We start from the raw sequence: 23,580 nt of genomic DNA on the forward strand, positions 1-23,580 counted from the left end.
TTTATCAGAACCTTGCAGTTACCCTATGAGATAGTCCTGGGTGATCTTGTTACCTCAGGGTTCTTAATTTACCCAGAAAGAACTATATTTTCCTGGCAATTATTGGTTCCAGGGATTAAGACATGGGCAGCTTCTTCTTCTCCTTTTTTTTTTTTTGGGGGGGTCACACCCGGCAGTGCTCAGGGGTTACTCCTGGCTGTCTGCTCAGAAATAGCTCCTGGCAGGCACCGGGGACCATATGGGACACTGGATTCGAACCAACCACCTTTGGTCCTGTATCGGCTGCTTGCAAGGCAAACGCCGCTGTGCTCTCTCTCCAGGCCCTCTTCTCCTTTTTTTTTAAATAAATTTCCAGTGGAAGGGACCCATTCCAGAACTGACGCATGCAAAACATACGCTCCTGCCCTCAGTCATTTTCCCAGCCTAGCCTACAGCAGGTAATAGTTATAGCATCTTTTTTTTTTTTTTTTTTTTGGTTTTTGGGCCACACCCGTTTGACGCTCAGGGGTTACTCCTGGCTATGTGCTCAGAAATCGCCCCTGGCTTGGGGGGACCATATGGGACGCCGGGGGATCGAACCGCGGTCCTTCCTTGGCTAGCGCTTGCAAGGCAGACACCTTACCTCCAGCGCCACCTACCCGGCCCCAGTTATAGCATCTTAAGTCTGAAAACAAAACAAAAAAACCCTCACAATCAAACCCAAAATGTTTTTATATAATAAGGCTGTGATGTGAGGAGTGACTGAGGCATTGGCCTTGCCCTGCACAGCCCAGTGCAAGCCCTTGCACTATAGTTCCCTGAGCACTAGGATTGATCCAGGAATAATCCCTAAGCACTGCTTTCCCCCACCCCCAATCAACTATATAACCTGTTATAAGCTGTTCTGTTCCCCCAAAGCCTTATGTTGAAAGTCTGCCCAGAATTTCTGAACATGACTGTAATTAAGCCATTCAGTGTTCTACAAGGGCTGATATCTCATAAAAAGCTATCAAGGGTCCAGAGAGATAGAAAGGTTTTAAGAGGATTCAATGTGGATCTGTGATCAGTCTTCTATCTTTAAGACTGGAAGATCAGGGGGCTGGAGAAATAGCACAGCAGTAGGGTGTTTGCCTCACACGCAGCCGATCCAGGAAGGATGGTGGTTCAAATCCCGGCATCCTATGTGGTCCCGGTGCCTGCCAGGAGCAATTTCTGAGCTCAGAGCCAGGAGTGACCCCCTGAGCGCTGCTGGGTGTGACCCAAAAACAAAAGATTGGAAGATCAATTCCTTGTTTGAGAGATTACAGGAGGGAATATTGTCTATAAATGCTATTCTCACAACGCAGGACCCTGAGTCCTGGTCACATGGAGTCCTTTTTTGGTCCTCATGGATCACTCCTGATAGGGCTTGGGGACTGCTTGGGGTGCCGGGTTTGATATGTCAGAAGCTAGTAAGGTAAGTGCCCTATTTACTATGCTATCACTCTGGCAGCCCGAGAGCTTTTTTTCATGTTTTTGGGCCATACTTGTTTTATTCTTGACTCTGTGCTCAGGGCCCGAAGGGCTTAGGGGACCACCTGGGGTACCAGGAATCAAATTCACATCTGGGGTACCAGGAATCAAATTCAGGTCGGCCATGTGCAAGGAGAGTACTTCACCTGTTGTACAATCAGTATGGCCTCCCTCCCATTTCTGATTTTCGCATACTCAGAGACCTTATAAGATGCGGAGATTGAACATGGTTGCCGTGTGCCGCCCTCCCCACTGTGGTGGTGTTATTGCTCCAGCCCTCCTATGTGCTTCTTAATTTGTTTCTAATGTAACTTAAGAGTTCCAGGTGCTGCAGTTAGTACAGAGATAAGTCAAGTTCCAAATTTACGAGATTTGGGGGGGGGTTGGGCCACACCCGGTGACAATCAGATTTCTGGCTATGCGCTCAGAAATCACTACTAGCTCAGGGGACCGCATGGGACACCGGGGATCAAACCTAGGTCCATCCTGGATCAGCCACGTGCAAGGCAAACATCCAACCCGATGCGTTATCGCTCCGGCCCCAGTTTATGTACTATTTTAAAATAGCCATTGAGGTTACTTCACAACCCTGCTGAGATGGGAGCACTTCTGGGTGGACATGGAGACTCTTAGGCTCTTTCATGACTCTTCCTGCCTAGGCTAGCCTCACTCTGTGACTCATTAGAAATGGCAGCTCAGGGCTGGAGAGATAGCATGGAGGTAAGGCGTTTGCATTTTATGCAGGAGGTCATCGGTTCGAATCCCGGTGTCCCATATGGTCCCCCGCCCCCCCCCCCCCCCCCCCGTGCCTGCGAGGAGCAATTTCTGAGCATGGAGCCAGGAATAACTGCCGGGTGTGACCCAAAAACCACAAAAAAAAAAAAAAAAAAGAAAGAAAAGAAAAGAAAAAAGAAATGGCAGCTCAGGGGCCAGAGAGAGCATGGAGGTAAGGCGTTTGCCTTTCACGCAGATCATTGGTTCAAATCCTGGCATCCCATATGGTCCCCTGTGCCTGCCAGGAGCAATTTCTGAACGTGGAGCCAGGAATAAATCCTGAGCACTGTCGGGTGTGAATCCCCCCCCCCAAAAAAAAAGAAAGAAATGGCAGCTCAGGGACCAAAGAGATAGCATGGAGGTAAGGCATTTGTCTTGCATGCAGAAGGCCAGTGGTTCAAATCCCGGCATCCCATATGGTCCCTCTGAGCGCTGCCCGGTATGAAACCCGCCCCCCCCCCCCGAAAAAAAAGAAATGGCAGCTCAAATTCTCTACTAATCTACCCAGTGTCGTGGTCTCAGCAGTCTGACTGGCCCAATCCTTTCCCTTCATGGATAGATCCAATACAGTCTGAGGTAACTGTTCTCTTTTACCCATGAAACACAAAAGCAGGTAGAATATCTAAGGCAGTTATTTCACTTTTTGGTGAGGCAAGGGAGCAGGAATGAAAGGGGTGATAGGCAGAGTCTCTGGTAAGGGTAAGAACCTATGGTAGAGCCAGGCCACGGTGTGACCCTTTCGGTGCTGGGGTCTGAGACCCTAGGGGCCTTCTCTCTGCTGAGAAGTGGGCCCCACACTGGCCACTGAGGCTAATCCCACAGGGGTCATTAGGGATTCTTGGAAGTGGCCAGCAGGTCTCCAGAGAAGACTGCAGCCTTCCCGCTGGCACACAGAATCAAGCGGAGAAACGACATGGTGGTTTATTAGAGTGCAGGAAGAAGCCTCCTTCCAGAGTTTATCAAGAGCAAGACAAGAGCTGAAAATCGTATTCCTGAGAAGAAGCAAAAAAGTTACAATCTTGCAAACAAACATAACAGGTGATTTCAACAAAAGATAAAAATCCCGGGCCGGAGAGATAGCACAGCGGCGTTTGCCTTGCAAGCAGCCAATCCAGGACCAAAGGTGGTTGGTTCGAATCCCGGTGTCCCATATGGTCCCTTGTGCCTGCCAGGAGCTATTTCTGAGCAGACAGCCAGGAGTACCCCTGAGCACCGCCGGGTGTGACCCAAAAACCAAAAAAAGATAAAAATCCCATTTTTAAAAAAACAACAAAATTTCAAGTATTATTCAGATGACACAGCAAACTCAAGGGAGAGAAGGGCTGAAGCGAAGAATAGGAGGCTGCTGTCCCCCTCGAAGAAGGAATGAGAGTGTGGGGCAGTGCTGCAGGCCAACAGCCTCAGAGATTCACTTCCCTCCGCCTGGGAGGGGCTGGCAGTCTGTGCTTCCCGTGAATTCACGTTAACACACAGAAACATGTGCATTTTAGTCCATGTGTAAGTAGAAATAGAATCATTGTGCTATAGTCTGTGATATTTGAATCTCATTAGGAGATAAGCACCAAATCTATTAAAGTAAAACATCCAATAGTCCAATACTGGTCTCCCCATCTTTTGCCGCCTCTAGGCTGCGACTTCTGCTCCCTTCTCTTTAAACAATGTTTCTGACGAATTTCCCTTTCTCTCCCAGGAAGCTTTTGAAGAAATGTCCATTTTAACCGTAGTGGTGGAAGGTGCAATCAATCCTGTACATCGTCATCTCACCAGAATGATGACGATGCAGTTGGTCTGTCAGCTGCTCAAGGTCTCCAGAGAGTAATATGTCTCACTCCACAAAAGAAAAGTCACACCACGTGCCAGATGCAGAACCGCCCCAAGTCTCACGGGGGAACCAAATGCCATTCCAATGTCTGCATTCTGTATTTCCTGAAACTCTTGTTGTCTTCAATCCTCCAAAGCCATTTTGGTTCCTCCCTGGACACTTAGTTCTTGAACCTTGTCTGCTCACAGATATGGTTGAATTTCCTAGAGGCAGAAAAGAGCAAAGTTAAAAAAGAGGTTAACGGAGAAGGAATCAAATCTGAAACCACGTACTGGAAGAACCACACAAGGAAAAGAGGGAAAGACAGCAGTGGCTTTTTTTTCTTGGGGCACACCTGGCGGTGCTCAGGGGTTACTCCTGACTCTGTGCTCAGAAATAGCTCCTGGCAGGCTTGGGGGACCATATGGGATGCCAGGAACCAAACCTGGGTCTGTTTGGGGTCAGCTACTGGCAAAGCAATTGCCTTACCACTATACTATCTCTCTGGCCCCAAAACCAAACCACCATCAGTCCAGAATCAGCTGCTGGCAAGGCAAACACCCTACCACTGTGCTATCTCTCCTGCCCAAGCATTTTTTTTTGTTTGTTTGTTTTTTTGTTTTTGGGCCATACCCGGCATTGCTCAGGGGTTACTCCTGGCTGTCTGCTCAGAAATAACTCCTGGCAGGCACAGGGGACCATATGGGACTCCGGGATTTGAACCAACCACCTTTGGACCTGGATCAGCTGCTTGCAAGGCAAATGCCGCTGTGCTATCTCTCTGGGCCCTGCCCCAAGCATTTTAATGACATTTTAATATCATCACCAAAACATCTAAGATTTAGTCTGTACATAAGACGAATGACTGTCGTGTGTTTGTGTGTGTATATGTTGAGAGAGATGTAATTTTTTTTTTCTTTTTTGGTTTTTGGGCCATACCCGGCTGCGCTCAAGGGTTACTCCTGGTTCTGTGCTCAGAAGTCGCTCCTGGCAGGCTTGGGGAACCATATGGGATGCCAGGAACCAAACCTGGGTCTGTTTGGGGTCAGCTACTGGCAAAGCAATTGCCTTACCACTATGCTATCTCTCTGGCCCCAAAAGATGTGATTTTTATTTATTTATTTTTGGATTTTTGGGCCCCGTTGATGGTTAGGGGTCATTCCTGGTTATAAACTCAGAAATCACTCCTGGCTTGGGAGACCATCTGGGACGCTGGGGGATCGAACTGCGGTCTGTCCTGGGTCAGCGTGTGCAAGGCAAACGCCCTACTGCGTGCCACTGCTTTGGCCCTGAGATGTGATTTTTGTTTTGTTTTGTTTTGTTTTTTGGGTCATACCTGGCAGCGCTCCGGGGTGACTCCTGCTCTATGCTCAGAAAACACTCCTGGCAGGCTCGGGGGACCATATGGGATGCCAGGATTCAAACCACTGTCCTTCTGCGTCTAAGACAAACGCCTTACCGCTATCTCTCTGGACCCAAGATGTGATTTTTTTTTTTTTTTGGTTTTTGGGCCACACCCGGTGACGCTCAGAGGTTACTCCTGGCTATGCGCTCAGAAGTCGCTCCTGGCTTGGGGGACCATATGGGACGCCGGGGAATCGAACCGCGGTCCGTCCAAGGCTAGCGCAGGTAAGGCAGGCACCTTACCTCCAGCGCCACCGCCCGGCCCCAAGATGTGATTTTTAAATAAGTTTGTGTGTCCCTGTGTGTGAGGTATGACTCTAGTACTATCGATGAAACTAGCCCAAAAGGCTCATTTTGTATACAAGGATGTATTTACAAGGCAGAAGTGTGATTTTAAATGCATGTGTGTGAGAGCAAAAGGGGATGGGAAAGGTGTGTGATTTTAATATCATCAAATTGGTGCTGGAGAGGTAATACAGCAGATAGCATGCTTGTCTTGTATGCGTCTCACTCAGGATTGATCACCAACATCCCATATGGTCCCTCAAAAGCTCACCAGGAGTGACCCCTGAGTCCTGAGAGAAGAATAAGCCCTGAGTACTGACAGATGTGCCCCCCCCCAAACAAAACCAAAAAACCCAGCAACAAAATAAATCAGTTCTGTAGACTGCAACCCCCATTACCATGGCTGAAACTGAATTGAGAGAACCAATCTTCCTGCAAGGAGGCAGGTAAAGGCCGTTCCCTCTGAGTCTAAGCAATGTTTCTGTGGAGTAAAAGCCTCACTGAATAGCATGCACATGAGTCTATTTTATTGTACAGAAAGATCTGACTAGCCCTTCTTACTTAGTAGGAATGGGTAAGGTTAAAATTAAAGCATGCAAGGGGATGACTGATGGGGAGTGGGAGTGAGGGCACAAGGTGGGGACACAGTGCTTTAAAGAGGGGGCATGTTGTGTATGTAAATATTTGGGGGATTACTATGTTGCTCACCCTAATCTGTGCCCTACCCTAGGGTGTGACCTGGCATTATGCCCCCACCCTAGGGTAGGACCTGATTCTGCTTCCACCATTGGTTGGTATCTGATCCCACCATTGGGTGGGACCTGACTCTGGAGTATAAGAGCAAGGGTCTGTGGAAGGCGAGGAGCTTTTTGCTGGCTGGAACTGAATCTGAGTCTTTGGACTTCAGTTTTGTCCATCCGAATAAAGCAAATATTTCCACGAGCCTGATTGTCTGCGAGCTGTTTACCCGCCGTTTCACCTCAGAACCGTGGGCTAGACAGGGTGGCAGACGCGTGCTCCGAGCTGGAAGAAAAGGGCCCGAACAGCAGCTACCCACTCTTTTCCATCAGCCCTGGAGGTGGTCCTTATGGGAACACTCTGGATGTGCAACTATCTCTAAGGATCTCCTCTTAGAAAATGATCTGTTTTCTTTATTTTAAGATTTAAAGAGGAATAAAAACAAAATAAGGTAAAAGTAGGAGATAGTGAAATAAGCCTGAATGCATGCTCTGCATGCTGAAGCCTTGGGTTCGTTCCTTGACACTGCATGGCCTCCTGAGCACCACCAAGAGTGATCTTTGGGCACAAAGCTGGGAGCTCCTGAGCACTGCTGGATATGGCCCCTAAAAAAGAACAAACCAAATTTCTGGGGCTGCAGAATTAGTACAGTAGGCAGGTGCTTGCTTTGTATGCAATCAACCTGAGTTCCATCTCCAGCATCCTCTATGGTCCCTCAAAGCCCATCAAGTGACAGATCCAGGAATAAGCCTTGCACACTGCCAGGTGTGGCCCCCAACAAAAAATTACTAAAGCAAAAACAAGTGGAGCAGTTCATAACCATCTTAATTAAGTCTAGATGTTCCCTTGGTGAGAACCCATCAATCACTTGTTATTGGAACCTGAGCATCTTACTTCCTGCAAGAACATCAAGTACCCCGGCTGGCACAGAATTCTACCCGGCAGCATCTCACTCACATACTCACATCGCATGGTGTGCCTTCACCTGAGTGCGGCAGTTACGGCCCCAATAGCAATCAGGACGGGAAGTCACAGCCGCTAAGGGAGAAACAAAGTGTTGGTGTAATGAGATATTACACTTGCACACCAAACTAAGTGAGCTGAAGTCAAGACCCAAAGATAGGAACAGCACTGAAGCATGGCTGTCTGTCACACATCCTTCCTAACTAGCTCCCACAAACTGTACCAAGAGTTCAGGAGAGGACAAAAGTATATTTCTCTAAAAATTCAACTTACAAACTGAGGTCAGTCCAGTTGTCTATAGGATAGAGACGAGCATTTTGTTTTAGAAAACACAAGCATGCACACTGACCCAGTATCCAGGCTGACACCAGCCAGGTGACAACCCCAAACAGTCACACTATCACTTTCTCCCAGGTTGATGAGGACATTCAGGAAGAACACAGCAGAGACCCAAAGGTTTTCTCTGCACAAAAGTGAAATCCACAAAAGATGTTGGAAAAAAAAAAAAAAAAAGATTTGGGAAGGTTTCTTACCCGGCAACTCAGAAGCAGGAATGTTCTGTCGATACTGGTAAGTCAGCTCTCGAAAGCTTCGCAGGCCACAGCAGTAACACAGCACAGTGTTCTCCGTGATTCTGTAATCTAGAACAGAGCCTCATGTGGACACAGCTTGTTTATCAGGCAGCATGCTTCCAAAACTATGGGGGACATACTGACCACAGAAGGAAGGCCACAGGAAACTAGAACTATAACATTCCTGGTAGCAAAATTATTCTACTTAGATAAATAATTCACAGGCCAGAGTGATAATACAGGGTTAGGGTATTTGCCTTGCATGCAGCCAATCCAGCTTCCATTCCTGGCATTCTACATCATTCTTGAGAAATGCCAGGAGTGATTCCTAAGTGCAGAGCCAGGAGTAACCCCTGAGCAATGCCGGTGTGGCCCCAAAATCAAAACAAAAGAATTTAAACACTGATGGGTGGGACAGTGGTAAAACAATTGCTTTGCAACTGTGAACCCAAGAGTTTGGTCTCAAGTACTGCCCCACAAGCCATGTATGATACAAATTATGGTAGGATGGCCTTTTGTAGGCTCTGACGCCACTTCATGTGCAATCCCCATCATCCTAACAATGAGAAAGGAAGTAAGAAAAATAATGAAATAAATTTAAAAATTTGGGGCCACACCTGGTACTGTTCAGGGGTTACTTTTGGCTCTGCACTAAGAAATCACTCCTGGCGGACTCAGGATAAATATGGGATGCTGATGATAAACCCAGTTGGCCATGTGCAAGGCAAGCATCGATATCGATCTGACCCTTAATAAATTATTTTTTAAAAATCTTCTCGAGGGGCCGGGCGGTGGCGCTGGAGGTAAGGTGCCTGCCTTGCCTGCGCTAGCCTAGGACGGACCGCGGTTCGATCCCCCGGCATCCCATATGGTCCCCCAAGAAGCTAGGAGCAACTTCTGAGCGCATAGCCAGGAGTAACCCCTGAGCGTCACAGGGTGTGGCCCAAAAAACCAAAAAAAAAAAAAAAAAAAAAAAAATCTTCTCGAATGGGGCCAAGTGATGGTGAGAGCGGTAAGGCGTCTGTCTTGCACGCACTAGCCTAGGACAGACCATGGTTCGATCCCCTCAGCGACCCATTTGGTGCCCAAGCCAGAAGCAATTTCTGAGCACATAGTCAGGAGTAACCCCTGAGCGTCACTGGGTGTGGCCAAAAAAAAAAAAAGCTTCAAGATGATTTTTTTGTTTGTTTGTTTTTGGGTCACACTCGGCAGCGCTCAGGGGTTACTCCTGGCTCTATGCTCAGAAATCACCCCTGGCAGGCACAGGGGACCATATGGGATGCCGGGATTCAAACCACTGCCCTACTGCATGAAAGGCAAACGCCTTACCTCCATGCTCTCTCCAACCCCATCACAACATATATTAAAGTCAGTACTGGGACAAAAAATGAAAACAAACATCATATATTGGCCACATCCCATTTTTCAGCCAAAACAAATTAAAAGCATAAAACTTGTGAGTTATGCAATTAAATGTGGTGATAGAAAATATACTTGCAAAAATTAAAAAGTGTTGTACCTTTGGTGAATAAAAGCATCAAATCCAAATCCCCCAGTCCAGTAAGTCTTCATAAATGGGCATCAATCAAAAAGCAAATTATCCAAGATACAAATTTGTTAAAAAGAATAAACAGAAAAATAAATCAGAGAGGTGCTTGTTTGTACCTTTGGATTTTTAGTTTGGGGCAAAGAAAAAAAGGAAACATGGAGCCGGAGTGACAGCAGCACATGGCATCCCATATGGTCGGTCCACCAAGCCTGCCAGAAGTGATTTCTGAGTGCAGAGCCATGAGTAAGTTCTAAGTGGCCGGTGTGCACCCCCAAAACAAAAAACAACCCCCAACAAAATGCAGCTTGGCTATACTCAGGAATTACTCCTGGCTCTGCACTCAACAGTCACTCCTGTAAGGGTTGGGGACTATATGTATGTGGTGCCAGGGATCAAGTGCAGGTCAGCAGTGTATGAGGCAAGCAACTTTCTCACTGTTCTATGTTTCTGGCTTTTATCTTTTGAAATTTATCGTACTTAAAATTTTCAAATAAAGATGGCAGACTCAGGAAATCTTGCCTCAATCTCTGAGGCATAGATTCTGCTAGAATGGTCAGTGTGTATGGAGTTGGGGGGCTGGAGCAATAGCACAGTGAGTAAGGTGTTTGTTTGCCTTGCATGCAGTCAACCCTGGTTCAATCTCCAGCATCCCATATGGTCCCCAGAGCATGCCAGGAACAATTTCTAGAGCACAGAGCCATGAGTAACCCGAGTGGGGTGTGACCCCAAAACAAAAAAGAATAGTCAGTGGAATAAAGTCTCAACTATCCAACAGCCCTGTTAATTCACTTGTCAAGAGGACACATTGTTAAATCCACATTACAGGCTCAACAGCTTCAGTATTGTTTCAGAAAATGCAAGGATATAAATAACTTAAGACAAAAATATCTTGCATAAAGTCTCACTCAGCAAAGCTCTGAAACTGCTCACAGTAATTTGCTTAGAAAAAAAAATAAAAAATTAATTTAAAAATTAATGATTTTTCTGTACCCTTCTTCGTGATATAAATCACAATTCATAATGCACTGGTATTCTAGGAGAGAGGGCAGGCCTTGGCCCAGTCAACACACCAGGTTAACAAACAAAAGTTTTGAGAATGGCTACCCCAAGCCTCCACAGTGAAGGTGTGAGGCCAGCCTCTTATCCAGGTGATCATGGTACCCTCCCCCCCCTAATCCCCAGCCCTTCTGGATGAGAGAAAACTTTTGAAACTCATCATTTCAGCTCTAATCTAACTTTGTCTACTGTCAGGAGAAGCAGCAGATCAGCCTTCTCAGTGGTTTACTACTTTTGAGATGTCGTATGTTCATGGTAGAAAGAAGAGCAAAGGCAATGACAACTACCAGACAGCAGAAACACGCCCCGCTGTAATGCCACCAGACTTTCCGTCAGCATGTTCTTCCACGTCAAGCCCCTGGTCGCCAGGTAATTCTGTGATGGGAAATAAGACAAGAAGATAAACCAGCATGAACAAGCATCGCTAAAATGATGAGGGTGGACTTTTCCTAAAAGGCCATTGAAGATAAGAGCCACTGAAGGCCAACCTAGATGTGGTGAGCATCTGGAACCACCAGTGAGCACTGCATGCAGCTGTGTGGGCCTGGGTCAAGTTCACATTTTAGATACCCAGACAACCCCGTGGACAATACTCAGAAACTAGTGCATAAAAGCTCTTTTTTAAATTTATTTTATATTTTTTTATTTTTGGTTTTTTGGGCCACACCGGTGCTCAGGGGTTACTCCTGGCTATCTGCTCAGAAATAGCTCCTGGCAGGCACGGGGGACCATATGGGACACTGGGATTCAAACCAACCACCTTAGGTCCTGGATCGGCTGCTTGCAAGGCAAACGCCGCTGTGCTATCTCTCCGGCCCCAGTGCATAAAAACTCTTGTTGGGGCCCGGAAAGATAGCACAGCAGTCTATCTTAGCAGAGCATGAAGCTGCTGAGCATCCAGCTGGTATATGGAATACTTTCCATAGAAAAGGAGGCAAAAACAAGATTCTTCGTGAGAAACTGATGAACACAATCAGCACTGAAATTCTAAGAGCCAGATGAGTTTCCCAAATAAAGGGAACGAAGAGATCTGACCCACATCAATGTTCCCATGCCACCTCGGCCCAGAAATCCTTGGTGTAGAGCAAGCAGGAGCAATGGGAAATGATGTCTGTAGATTGTAGATTCATAGCAGGTATGGTGTGCACTGTAAGCAACACTGGTGAAGTAGTGAGCTTACAGATTCAAAATCCATCCATAAACCACTGCTAGGAAAATAACTCCAACAACTCTTTATTTTAGGTGGGGAAGGGATATTTATAATATGTCTCAACTAATCAGGTTAGGAGAAAAACAGGAAAAATAAAAAAACAGGATTCGGGGCCCGAGAGATAGAATGGAGGTAGGACATTTGCCTTGCATGCAGAAGGTCAGTGGTTTGAATCCTGGCATCCCAAATGGTCCCCTGAGCCTGCCAGGAGTGATTTCTGAGCATAGAGCCAGGAGTAACCCTTGAGCACTGCTGGGTGTGACCCAAAAACCAAAAACCAAACAAAAAACAAAACAAAAAAAACAGGATTCAATCAGATAAGGAGAAAACCAGTGTAAGTGCTCTATTTAAGGGAAAAATAAGATGCATACTTTATATAAAGGAAAAAAAAGATGTGAGTTTCATCTAAGGAGAAAAAGATGTTTTGCTCTGTTAGGCTCTGAGAGTTTAGCAACATGGTACAAGGAAAATTCTTATGTTTTAAGAGTCTGGGGAAAAAGCTATACACTAAAAACCCAGCCTGTAACTCATGTACAGAAATTCTGTTGGGCTCTGTTTAGAAAATGCAAGTAAGAGGGCTCTGAAGACGGTTCAATGGGCTGGAACACTCACTTTGCAAGCAAGATCCTATCCCTGACACTGAATGATTCCTACACGCCCCCTCAACTAATACCAGCCCTAACCTTCAACACTGCCAGGTAAGGCCTCAAAATTAAAAACTTAAAGGAAATAGGGCCGGAGGGATAGCAGAGAGGTAGGGCAATTGCCTTGCAAGCAGAAGGACGGTAGTTCGAAGCCCGGCATCCCATGTGGTCCCCCGACACTGCCAGGAGTGATTTCTGAGCATAGAGCCAGGAGTAACCTCTGAGTGCTTCCGGGTGTGACCCAACCCCCCCCCCCCAAAAAAAAAAAAAAAAACCTTAAAGGAAATAAAAGAAAATGAACAGATAGTAGGGTGAGACTATGATGAGGAGCTCTTCTGGACTCCACCTAATCCCGTGACTATGTTGAGTGCTGGTACCTTCAGGATGTCCGACTCGTAGTTGTTGTTGCTCAGCACTCCATCCAGACACCTGTCGCCCAGATTGAGTTCTGTGGGGATAGAAGTACCATTGTTTTAGAAAAAACAGTCATGAGAGTAGTGTTCCCCCAAGAACTAGGATCATCATTCCTTTCCTGTGGAGCCTTCCTTGATAAAACAGGCTAACAAACAGAAACCTCAGCTTTGCTCTGCCTCCCCAATGCAGTCTTGAAACAGTCTCAGCCTCACTTGAGATTGTTGTATTGTGATGTTCCTTATGCTCTGAGCCTAGAGCTCCTGTCTCATTTCCATCAGTGCTGGGTTTTGAGCTAGCACAGACTGGCACTTCTAAAATGGAAACTTAGCTAGTTTGGCAGGTACCGGAAATTACCTTGTGTCAAATAGTGAAGGTCTCCCCTCCTGCGAGGCAGAGATGCCATTCCACCCCATCACCACCCTCAAAGGCATCAAAGGATCATGCAAAGACTAAAGCAACTTGGCAGAAAGGCTGCTTTACCACAGAATGGGGCCAGGCAGCCCAAGCAACCGGTGCGGGCACAACCCCAGTATAGATGGCAGAAGGGCTGCAGGCAAACGGCACCTGTGGGCACAGAGCACAATCCACATCAGGCATTAGTGCTATAAGCCAAACTCAGGTCCACAGTTTAGCACACTCTCATCAAACATCCAGGGTGACTGTTGTGTCTGTAAAGGGCGGGTCTACAGTATTTGCATTCTTCTCATATTCATACATTTGCAATCTTCCCATACTGGAAGAAAGGCTGAAAGGCTAAGACACACAGAAGGAAAATCACCACCCTGTGCCAACCCTAGACAGAGCATGAATGAGGCTCTTAACAGCTCTAAACCCTCTGCTATTTGTCATCAATCCATACATTCATGTTTTACATGTGGTTACTTTACCTGCCTACCTATTATTTTGCAGTGTTTAACAATCTGGAGAACATAATTTCTGGAATGTAATATGATTCAATGTTCCATTATTGAATATTTACATCTTTTTTTTGTGTGTGTGTGTGGTTTTTGGGTCACACCGGCAGTGCTCAGGGGTTACTCCTGGCTCCATGCTCAGAAATTGCTCCTGGCAGGGACGGGGGACCATATGGGATGCCGGGATTCGAACTGAAGACCTTCTGCATGAAAGGCCTTACCTCCATGCTATCTCTCCGGCCCCTGAATATTTACATCTTTTTAAGTGTGGAATGACTTCACAAACACCCCTAATGTTTCCATTCTATATGGAAACAATTTTAATTTTTAAAATTTTTTTTATTTTTTTGGCCATACCCGGCAGTGCTCAGGGGTTACTCCTGGCTCTGCGTTCAGAAATTGGCCCTGGCAGGCTCAGGGGACCATAAGAGATGCCGGGACTCAAACCCAGATTGCCTGTGTCCAAGGCAATGCCCTACCGCTGTGCTATCACTCTGGCACCTATAAGGAAACAACTTTAAAAGTGAAGGTAACGGGGCCGGGTAGGTGGCGCTGGAGGTAAGGTGTCTGCCTTGCAAGCGCTAGCCAAGGAAGGACTATGGTTCGATCCCCCGGCGTCCCATATGGTCCCCCCAAGCCAGGGGCGATTTCTGAGCGCATAGCCAGGAGTAACCCCTGAGTGTCAAACGGGTGTGGCCCAAAAACCAAAAAAAAAAAAAAAAAAAAAAAAAGTGAAGGTAACATGGGGCCAGAACAATAGTACAGCGCTAAGGTATTTGCCTTGCAAGCAGCCAACACAGAATGGATCCTGGTTTGAATCCCGGCAACCCATATGTCCCCCGAGCCTGCCAGGAGTGACTTCTGAACACCACTGGGTGTGACCCCCTCAGCCCCCCCCCCCAAAAAAAAAGAAAGAAAAAACAGTAAAGGTAACATAGAGAAAAACATGCCACTAGCACATATTCCTATATTTCTCCTGAACCAGTACTGGCATCACACAGCAGACAGGCATGAGAGAGAGAAAACGAAACTTCCGGGGACTACAGGGTGGCATGCTGAGTAGGCCTCACCCTCACTCATAAGAACCATCTACTTAGAAAAGCCCTTTATTTTCTTTGAGAGCCCAGCACACATTTCGATCATGATAAAAGAACTGGGTTATTATGGACCCTCCTGCCAACTTTTGTGTCTCTATGACTGCAGTTCAGAGGCTGGCTGTGTACAACTCACTTCACATGGTCCCATCCTCTATAAAAAGGAAGAAAGGGGGCATGGAGATCGATCAAATGGCTCTAGTGTCTACTTATTTGGGGGGGGGGGGGGGCTTGGGCCACACTCAGTGACACTCAGGGGTTACTTCTGGCTATGTGCTGAGAAATCGCTCCTGGCTTGGGGAACCATATGGATACCAGGGGATTGAACCGCAGTCCGTCCTGGCTAGTGCACGCAAGGCTGATGCCTTACCCCTTGAGCCACCGCTCTGACCCCTCAAGTGTATACTTTTAGCATTCTAGGTTCAATTCCCAGAATGACATGGTCCCTCAAACACCCTGAGAACTACCCTTAAGCATTACTGAGCTAACCAGGTGTAGCAGTCACAAATGAAAAATGAAAAAAAATGAACAAAAAATAAAAAAAAAGGAGACAGAGAGGAAAAGACATTTCAATGAGCAATACATGAAAATAACTAGTATATAAGTAAACTCAATTTTAATTATAGCCTGAAACTGGGACTTAAGTAGTGTTATATTTCATCTATCAGAATTAAACACATTATAGGACTGCTGTGACCTAATACGAGACAGACAGCAGATGCTCCATCTGAATATGGAAACCTAGAGGAATTACTCACTTTCTTTTTTTTTCGGGCCACACCCATTTGGTGCTCAGGGGTTATTCCTGGCTAAGCCCTCAGAAATTGGCCCTGGCTTGGGGGACCATATGGGACACTGGGGGATCAAACCGTGGTCCTGATCCTTGGCTAGTGCTTGCAAGGCAGAAACTTTACCTCTAGTGCCACCTCGCTGGCCCCTCACTTTCACCCATATAAGGACAACTGGCATGCAGATGGAAATTGGTACTGGGTTCTCATGTCATACCACACACAAAGGGCAATAACAACAGTTTGGCAGCGGAGCCTCCAAGGAAAAACAGTCTCTGGTGGAGGCTCCTCAGGCACAGGCGCAAATGACTCACACTGCTGGGGAGCGATGCGGGGATCCAGCTCACGCTCTGCCCTCCGGTCGGGCATAGGCTGAAAGCAGCAGGTGCAAATGGCATGGCTTCCTTGCAAGGTGCACACATACTCCTGGGCTGCGGATCAGAAAGGGGGTTCAGGCTGGAGAATGCCAGGCACCAAAAGAAAGAGTCTGACCTAGCCCACATCTAGAGAAGCACTAGAAAGTACCCATGAGGAGAAAAATGGAAGATAAACCAGAGAGAATTCAGACCTAAACTGCCATGGGACAGCCCAATATTTATACCCAGGAGTTTAATAAAGTGAAAAAGAACTAAAGTTACTTTTCAGCTCAGCATGGGTCATTGCTGAGCGGACAAACTCATCTCAGGGGCCTTCCATGATGGTGAAGGTCACTTTGGCTTTGGAATACCAAATGCCTCAGGACTCAGTTCCCAGAGTGCCCAGAAACAGAGGCCACAAGCAAACAAGCCGATCATCTCATTCCCTAGTCCAAATCAGATCAAAAGAAGTAAACAGTCTGTTGGGACTTGAGGCAGTGACAGTTGCTCAAGGCGCACCTGTGGCATCAGAGCAGAACAGCAATAAGACAGAAGGTGGAGCTGTGAAAGTCTCACCTGTCCTGGCTCGAGTAGAAGTTGATGGTGCATCCCCAGGGCCTTGTGGCACTCCTGGCTCACTATCAGGTTCTGTGCAGGGAAGGGGCTGCCCCACCTGCCGCTGATACTCGGGACACTGTCTGCATACGACGTATGGCTGGCTGTAAGGGAAACACACAGACTGGAGGCAGGGCATAGTGAAGGCTGCTCTCCCCTCTATGGGACAGCGAAGGTGCCAGGCGCCAGGGAGATGGAAACCAGGTCCCTAGGTCTGGAAGGACCTTCTCTACTCATTCCCTTCAGCCTCAGCCTGGCACCATCTGTTGCCAGCCAAAGAGGAAGGATACAGGTCCCCAAGGCCCTTTGGACAGCAGCTGAGGACTCTTTATCTCTAAAGGCCCCCTTTCTCTTACCCCTCCAGTTCTGAGTTATCTCTTGCCAGCCCCTTGGACCAGATATCTTTCCCTTCTCTGGACTCTTTCAGCAAAGCAAAGAACTGGAAGGTACAAAAAAAACCCACAAATGTAGAATTCCACCGTAGCTCTGTTTCTGAATTTGGAATACTAGAAGGACTTCCAAATCATGGGTACAGTATACTTCATCACTAATTATTTGCAGGGGGTCCTAATGTTGTTTGGGGACCTGTGGGGCACTCACATAGCAATACTAGACCCAGCAGCATGGTCCTTTCAGCAAGGCGCTCAAGCCTGGAGGTGGTGCTAGGGGTGGGGGTGTGAGAACATGCACTTGGCAGAGACAATCAAACTTGGGGTCTTTTTCATGTCAGCCATGTGTTTTTGCCTTCTGAACACTCATTCCAAAGAAAAAGTCATTTATTTTTTTGTTATTGTTTTGCTTTGGGAGCCACACTGGCAGTGCTCAGGGCTTATTCCTGGTGAGTTCTAGAGATGATATGGGAAATCAGAGATTGAACCTGGGTTAGCTGCCTGCAAAGCAAGTGTCCCACCTGCTGTATTACCTCTCCGGCCCTGAGAAAAAGTAATCTCTAAGCATATTAATTTCCATGTTACTGGCATTGCCACCTGGCACTCCAAGGCAAAAGTGTGCCCAAACTGCTAAGCCGCTGGTAGGCAGCACCTGGACTCAGGAGCTCACCTTATGTCTGAGGATTCACTGTCCACATCTGACAGCTCCAGCACATCTTCTGAGCTCCCTTCCTCATCAGAGAAGGACTTTCTGACTTTGGGCTGCAGCATGTCTTGTGTGATCTTGTTCCTGGCTGCCATGCTCTGCATGTCTTCTTCGCTGCGACTCTTGTCTGCAATTCAAGATACAACCTGTTTGCTGGCAGGCCCCTGAGAGACCCACAGTTGTTCCAAGAGATGGATGGGTGTGTCACTTGCCTGGGTGCTGGAGAAGGTAGGCCTCCACCAGGTTGTTGAGGATGTGGTTCTTACAGATCCGTTCCACTGGACAGCGGCAGGTCGGGCACAGGGCAGAGCGCTCCATCCAGCCAGAGTAGCATGCGGCACAAAAGGTGTGCATGCAGGGCTGCAAGCTGGGGGCACAGGTACATCTTCAGAAGCTGCTGCAGAGCATCTGCACCCCCACTGGGGCCAGAGACTGCCTGACTCTCTAATCCACCAGAAACCATATGTGTAGCACCAGCCAGGGGACCCAAATGCTGCTCTTTTCTTAACTACCTAGTGGACAAATGCTCTCAGGTGAGAGAATGAAAGCCAGCCCCTGTGAAAGGACACTGGAAAATGCATGGTGCTCTGTGTCTGTCCCAGGAGTAAAGGAGGCAAGACCACAACCTTACGAGTGTAAATAAGCCAAGCAGAAGCTCATTCACGTTACCAGAGGGGCAACAACCTAGACTATGTTGGCAGGATGTTTCCTTAACTAGGAAGTGTTTAAATCTCACTTCAAGTTTGTTGGGCCTCTTGGTAGAATCGAGGACACATCACATCAGTCTCTGAAACTGCCTCAGTCATCAGCACCACCCAAGTGAAATAACAATGCCACCTCTGCAGACGCAACCCCGCAAAGCCCCAGTGCTTACTTCACCCCTGCGCCCCTGCCTAGAGCTTGAGACCTTGCAGAACAAGGACACAGGCTCAGACACAGTGTGCTCCTTGTCCTGTACATCAATACCTGACACAGTCATGCAGCAGGTCCTGGCAGATGATGCATGTGAGCGTCTCCTCCATCTTGTCTGGCTTCACAGCTGCGGCTCGGATACCCTCCGGGGTTGTCTGGGAATCTCGACACTGGTCTGCAACCAACAGGTGCAGGGCAAGTTCAGGCTCTACAACTGTAAGAGAAAGGAACACGCCAAGGATCACAACAATGCGGAGACAGACACCAGGTCTTGGTTACAAATGTCTTAACCTGTAGAAAGATACAATCCGTACCACTGTTTGTATTTTCAAGGACAGTTATTGACTGATTGACTGATTGGTTATCGGGCCACACCTGGCAATGCTCAGGGATTCCTCCTGCCTCTATACTCAGAAATCACCCTGGCAGGCTGGGGGACCAATGGGTGCCAGGAATCAAACCAGGTCCCTCTCGGGTCGGCTGCATGCAAGGCAAATACCCTACCACTGTGCTATCTCTCCAGCCACCTCAAGGACAGTTTTAAGAAGGCTCAAGACTAGTCTCATTCTCAGATGTGCAAAGTCTTGTTGTAGAATAGAAAATGAAATAAAAGGTACTCAGGAAAAGGAGGCCAGCTATCAGATTTTGAGTATGTCATTTTAGTTCAAACACAAAGTGACTTATGTATATTCAGAAAAGGACTAGAAAGTATTAACATTCAGATATGACTAGGAGCTGTCAAACTGTCCTTTCAAATACAGACAATGGCACAAGAAATGCTTATTTCCATGACAAAACATGTCTGACAATAAGCATGATGTGGCAAACAGGGAAGCAGTTCAGGGTAAGACCCCTTTGGAAAACACTGGACAGTTCCCAAGGTGTGGGGATGGGGGACCCTGAGGCACGCACATTGGACAATACACTTTTGAACCCTGAGAGTCTGACCTTTCATTCTCTTCTTACTGGGCTCTGCATCTGCCAGGTCCTGGGGTTCCAACAGAGAAAAGGGATGCCCCTCTTTGTTGGGTAGAGCGGAAGGGAAGCTAGAGGTTTCACCACTTGCCACAGATGGAACACAGCCTTTTGGGGAGGTATCTGCACCTCTGTAACCTATGAGGAACAAACAAATGATTATTCACCCACCTTAGAAAAAGTATGGGGCAATGGGAGACTGATCCAAACTTCCATACGTGACCTTGGTGCTACATTGTTTGTTTGTTTGTTTGTTTGTTTTTCTTTTCTCTTTTTTTTTTTTTTTTTTTTGCTTTTTGGGTCATACCCAGCAGCGCTCAGGGGTTACTCCTGGCTCCATGCTCAGAAATCGCTCCTGGCAGGCTCGGGGGACCATATGGGATGCCAGGATTCGAACCAATGACCTTCTGCATGAAAGGCAAACGCCTTACCTCCGTGCTATCTCTCCGGCCCCCTTTGGTGCTACATTGTAAGGAAGTTGACTACACTTGTTAAGTCAATTTATAATTGATGGTTCAATAGGTGGTTCAAACCTGAGTTAGCTAAATATTATCCCTGTACTATCTCTTCAGCCCTCAACTCACATTTCTTTGTTTGTTTGTTTGTGCTCAGGGCCTACTCCTGGTTCTGTGCTTAGGAATCACTCCTGGCAGTGTGCAGAGGATCTTATGGGATGCTGAGAATAGAATCTGGGCCAGCAACATGTGATGCAAACATTCTACCAGCAGTACGATCTCTGGTCCTTGAACTCAAATTTCTTTTTCTTTGGGGGAGGGGGGTCAAACCCGGTGGTGCTCAGGAGTTACTCCTGGCTTTGCACTCAGAAGTCGCTCCTGGCATGCTTTGGGGACCATATGGGATGCCAGGATTCGAACCATCTATTTGAATCAGCTGCGTGTAAGGCAAACACCTTACCACTGTGCTATCTCTCTGGCCCTGAACTCAAATTTCTTAGACCCTTTGTGTCCATCACTATGTAAGCTGGCACTAGGAGCAGACAGCAGTCTGACGTACTATAATGACAGCACTGCACTGACAGCCTGGGGGGGGGGGGAGAATTCACTTAATACTTAGACAACCCAGGTTTGAGCCTGGAGCTCCACCAGGAGTGACAAAATAAATAGAGTCAGGAGTAAGTCCTGAGCATCACCAGGTGTAGGCCAAAAATGAAAACCACCCCAACCCCCACAAGGGGAAAATGCAGGGCTGGTATGGTAGTTGTAAGGACAGAAGTACACGATTTACATGTGTGACCCTTTGGTATAATGTCCCCAAGTACTAGAGGGAACTTTCCAAACACCCAACTGAGTGTCACTAAGCATGAGCCCGGACCAAAGAAAAAGCAATGCAATTAGAATACTGGGGGAGGGGGACAGTTTGGGTCACACCGGGCAGAGCCACACCGGCTAGAGCCATACCGGCTGTGCTCAGAAATTACTCCTGGCTCTGTGCTCAGAAGTTGCTACTGACAGGCTAGGGGACCATATGGGATACCGGGGATTGAACCTAAAATGAAAAGTAAAGGGACTTGAGGCTGGAGCTGTGGCACAAGTGGTAAGGTGTCTGCCTTGCCCGAGCTAGTCTAGGACAGACTGTGATTTGATCCCCCAGCACCATATGGTCCCCCAAGCCAGGAGTGATTTTTTTTTTTTGTTTTTTGTTTTGGGTCACACCCAGCAGTGCTCAGGGGTTCCTCCTGGCTCTACACTCAGAAATTGCTCCTGGCAAGCTCAGGAAACCATTTGAGATGCCGGGATTCAAACCACTGTCCGTCTGCATGCAAGGCAAATCCCCTATCTCCATGCTATCTCTCCCCAAGAGCAATTTCTGAGCACATAGCCAGGAGTAACCCCTGAGCGTCACTGAATGTGGCCCAAAAACCAATAGATAAACAAATAAATGAAAATAAAGGGCTGGAGAGAAAGTACAGCAGGTCTGGCTGTTTACTTGCCTTGTATACAGCCCACCTGGGTTTGATCCCTAGCACCCCATATGGTGTCCCAAGCCCTGATAGGAGTCAGTCCTGAGCACAGAGCCAGGAGTAACCACTGAGTATCATGAGGTGGTGGTTCGAAAATCAAAATAACAAAATAAATTTAAAAAATTCAAAAAAAAATCTGATAGCACCACATGGCTTTATTTCTTGTTTGCTTAGGCACACTAAAATGGGAAAATACTATACATACCAATAAGTTCTTATCTAATAGAGATGGGAACACACAAATCTTGTAGTGCAATGAGACATTACACCCTGAACATTGACAGAAAGACCTGGTACAGGCCTCAGAAGAATGGGCATTCTCCATTAACCCCTGATCTAGAGAAGACATCTACAAAACATCCAAGGTTGTATATAACATCATCTGGAGGCATTCCTCTACCAGGGAAGAACCTACAGCTGCTCTGACATCGATCTACTCAAAAAAGACTTCCCTTAACACTAAGAAGACTTAACAAAAACAATGACCTGCTTACTGGACAGGGCTTGCTGTATTGCCCCTTAATTGTGAGGTTTGTCTATAACATCACCTGGAAGCAATCCTCTACCACGGGAGACCCTACCACTGCTCAGACATGACCTGCTGAAAAGAGACTTCCCTTAACAATGAGAAGACTCAATGATCTGCTTACAGGACAGGGCTTCCTGCATTGCCCTTTCATGGTGAGGTGAAACGAGAAGACACTCCACATCATGACTTCAATTTAGGATATGCAGATTCCAGAATCTTTAATACAGAAACATGATACCAACAACAGAGACTGTGTGAAAAGTGTGTTGGAACTACGGACAATGTCTTGGATTGGACGATAACTTGCCTGAAGCCTAGAGTTGGTCTTATGCCAGGAAACTTCAGGGGTAGGATCTCTTTGTATTTAGGCCAAGGTTATTCCTTTCCATGCCTCTCATATTTTGGTGGGCCTATGCAAACAACAATTGCCACTCTAACACCGTTTTTACTGTGCTCCTTTGACTCTAATCCTTAAAATGCACCCACTTAAAATTTGAGGTTAAATGCACCCACTTAAAATTTGAGGTTAACTTAAGCTAATATGCATGTGCATGGAAATGTAAAAAATACTATGCCTCTAATGTTTAAGGAGTTACGTAAGTTTTATGGCTTTAGATTGCCTTGTGTGCTGTTAAGAAATATTATAATGTGCTACAATCTGGAGACTTGAGGGACAAAGTAATTGTACATGGATTCTGTTTTATTTTTCTTAATGTTCTTTGGCTGAAAGTTCAAAGTTAAGATATCAGCAAGGGGACTTCTTCTGAGAATTATGTTATGGCTGATTGTCCTTCCACTGTAACTTTACCTTGTCCTCTTTCTTTGCATCTTTTGTTCTCATAATTCAAAATAAAAAAATTCAAAAAAAAATTTTTCAAAAAAAAATTCATACAGGGGCCGGAGAGATAGCATGGAGGTAGTGAGTTTGCCTTTCATGCAGGACGGTGGTTCGAATCCCGGCATCTCATAGGGTCCCCTGTGCCTGCCAGGGGCAATTCTTGAGCGTAAAGCCAGGATGAACCTCTGAGCACTGCTGAGTGTGACCCAAAAAAAAAAAAATCATAAAAAAAAATAATTCAAACAGCTATAAGCCCAACATACTCCTCTCACCAGAGCTGGAGGAAGGCCTTTGCTCTGTCGAGATCTGCTCCAGTGAAGAGGTAGAGGCCGTGGGGAAGAGGTCTGATGTGGATGTTGATGGCTGTGGTTCCTCCAAGCACGCCTGAGTGGTGGGTGAAGGTGGCAGGACCTGGGAGTCGTCCTCGCGTCCCGTACCTGAGGGCTCTTTGGTCACGTGGAACACGTTCTCCTTGTTGGCTTCTGTAACCATAGTAGGTTATGAGCACACATGTAGGATCCGGTGAGACAAGATCTTTCTCTGTGCTTTCAAAGTGCTTTCCTAGCTCTTCCACAAATATCC

At 46.9% G+C, this 23,580-nt stretch overlaps 1 protein-coding gene across 1 annotated transcript in view; it reads right to left on the reverse strand.

Moving 5' to 3' along the window:
* Positions 1-3,505: 3,505 nt before the first annotated feature.
* The window catches only part of CHFR (checkpoint with forkhead and ring finger domains), a 30,789-nt gene continuing 10,714 nt past the window's right edge, over positions 3,506-23,580 (reverse strand). The window contains exons 5-17 of the mRNA XM_049769276.1: positions 23,271-23,480; positions 19,610-19,788; positions 18,730-18,881; positions 17,976-18,130; positions 17,728-17,890; positions 16,630-16,772; positions 16,012-16,128; positions 13,382-13,465; positions 12,865-12,935; positions 10,921-11,008; positions 7,990-8,097; positions 7,459-7,531; positions 3,506-4,290 (exon numbers count right to left, since the gene is read on the reverse strand). Coding sequence (XP_049625233.1) covers positions 4,248-4,290; positions 7,459-7,531; positions 7,990-8,097; positions 10,921-11,008; positions 12,865-12,935; positions 13,382-13,465; positions 16,012-16,128; positions 16,630-16,772; positions 17,728-17,890; positions 17,976-18,130; positions 18,730-18,881; positions 19,610-19,788; positions 23,271-23,480 — 1,586 coding nt within the window. The 3' untranslated portion in view covers positions 3,506-4,247. The remainder of the gene's footprint in view (positions 4,291-7,458; positions 7,532-7,989; positions 8,098-10,920; positions 11,009-12,864; positions 12,936-13,381; positions 13,466-16,011; positions 16,129-16,629; positions 16,773-17,727; positions 17,891-17,975; positions 18,131-18,729; positions 18,882-19,609; positions 19,789-23,270; positions 23,481-23,580) is intronic.

The sequence above is a fragment of the Suncus etruscus genome, chromosome 2 (genome assembly GCF_024139225.1).
Source record: "Suncus etruscus isolate mSunEtr1 chromosome 2, mSunEtr1.pri.cur, whole genome shotgun sequence".
NCBI lineage: Eukaryota > Metazoa > Chordata > Mammalia > Eulipotyphla > Soricidae > Suncus > Suncus etruscus.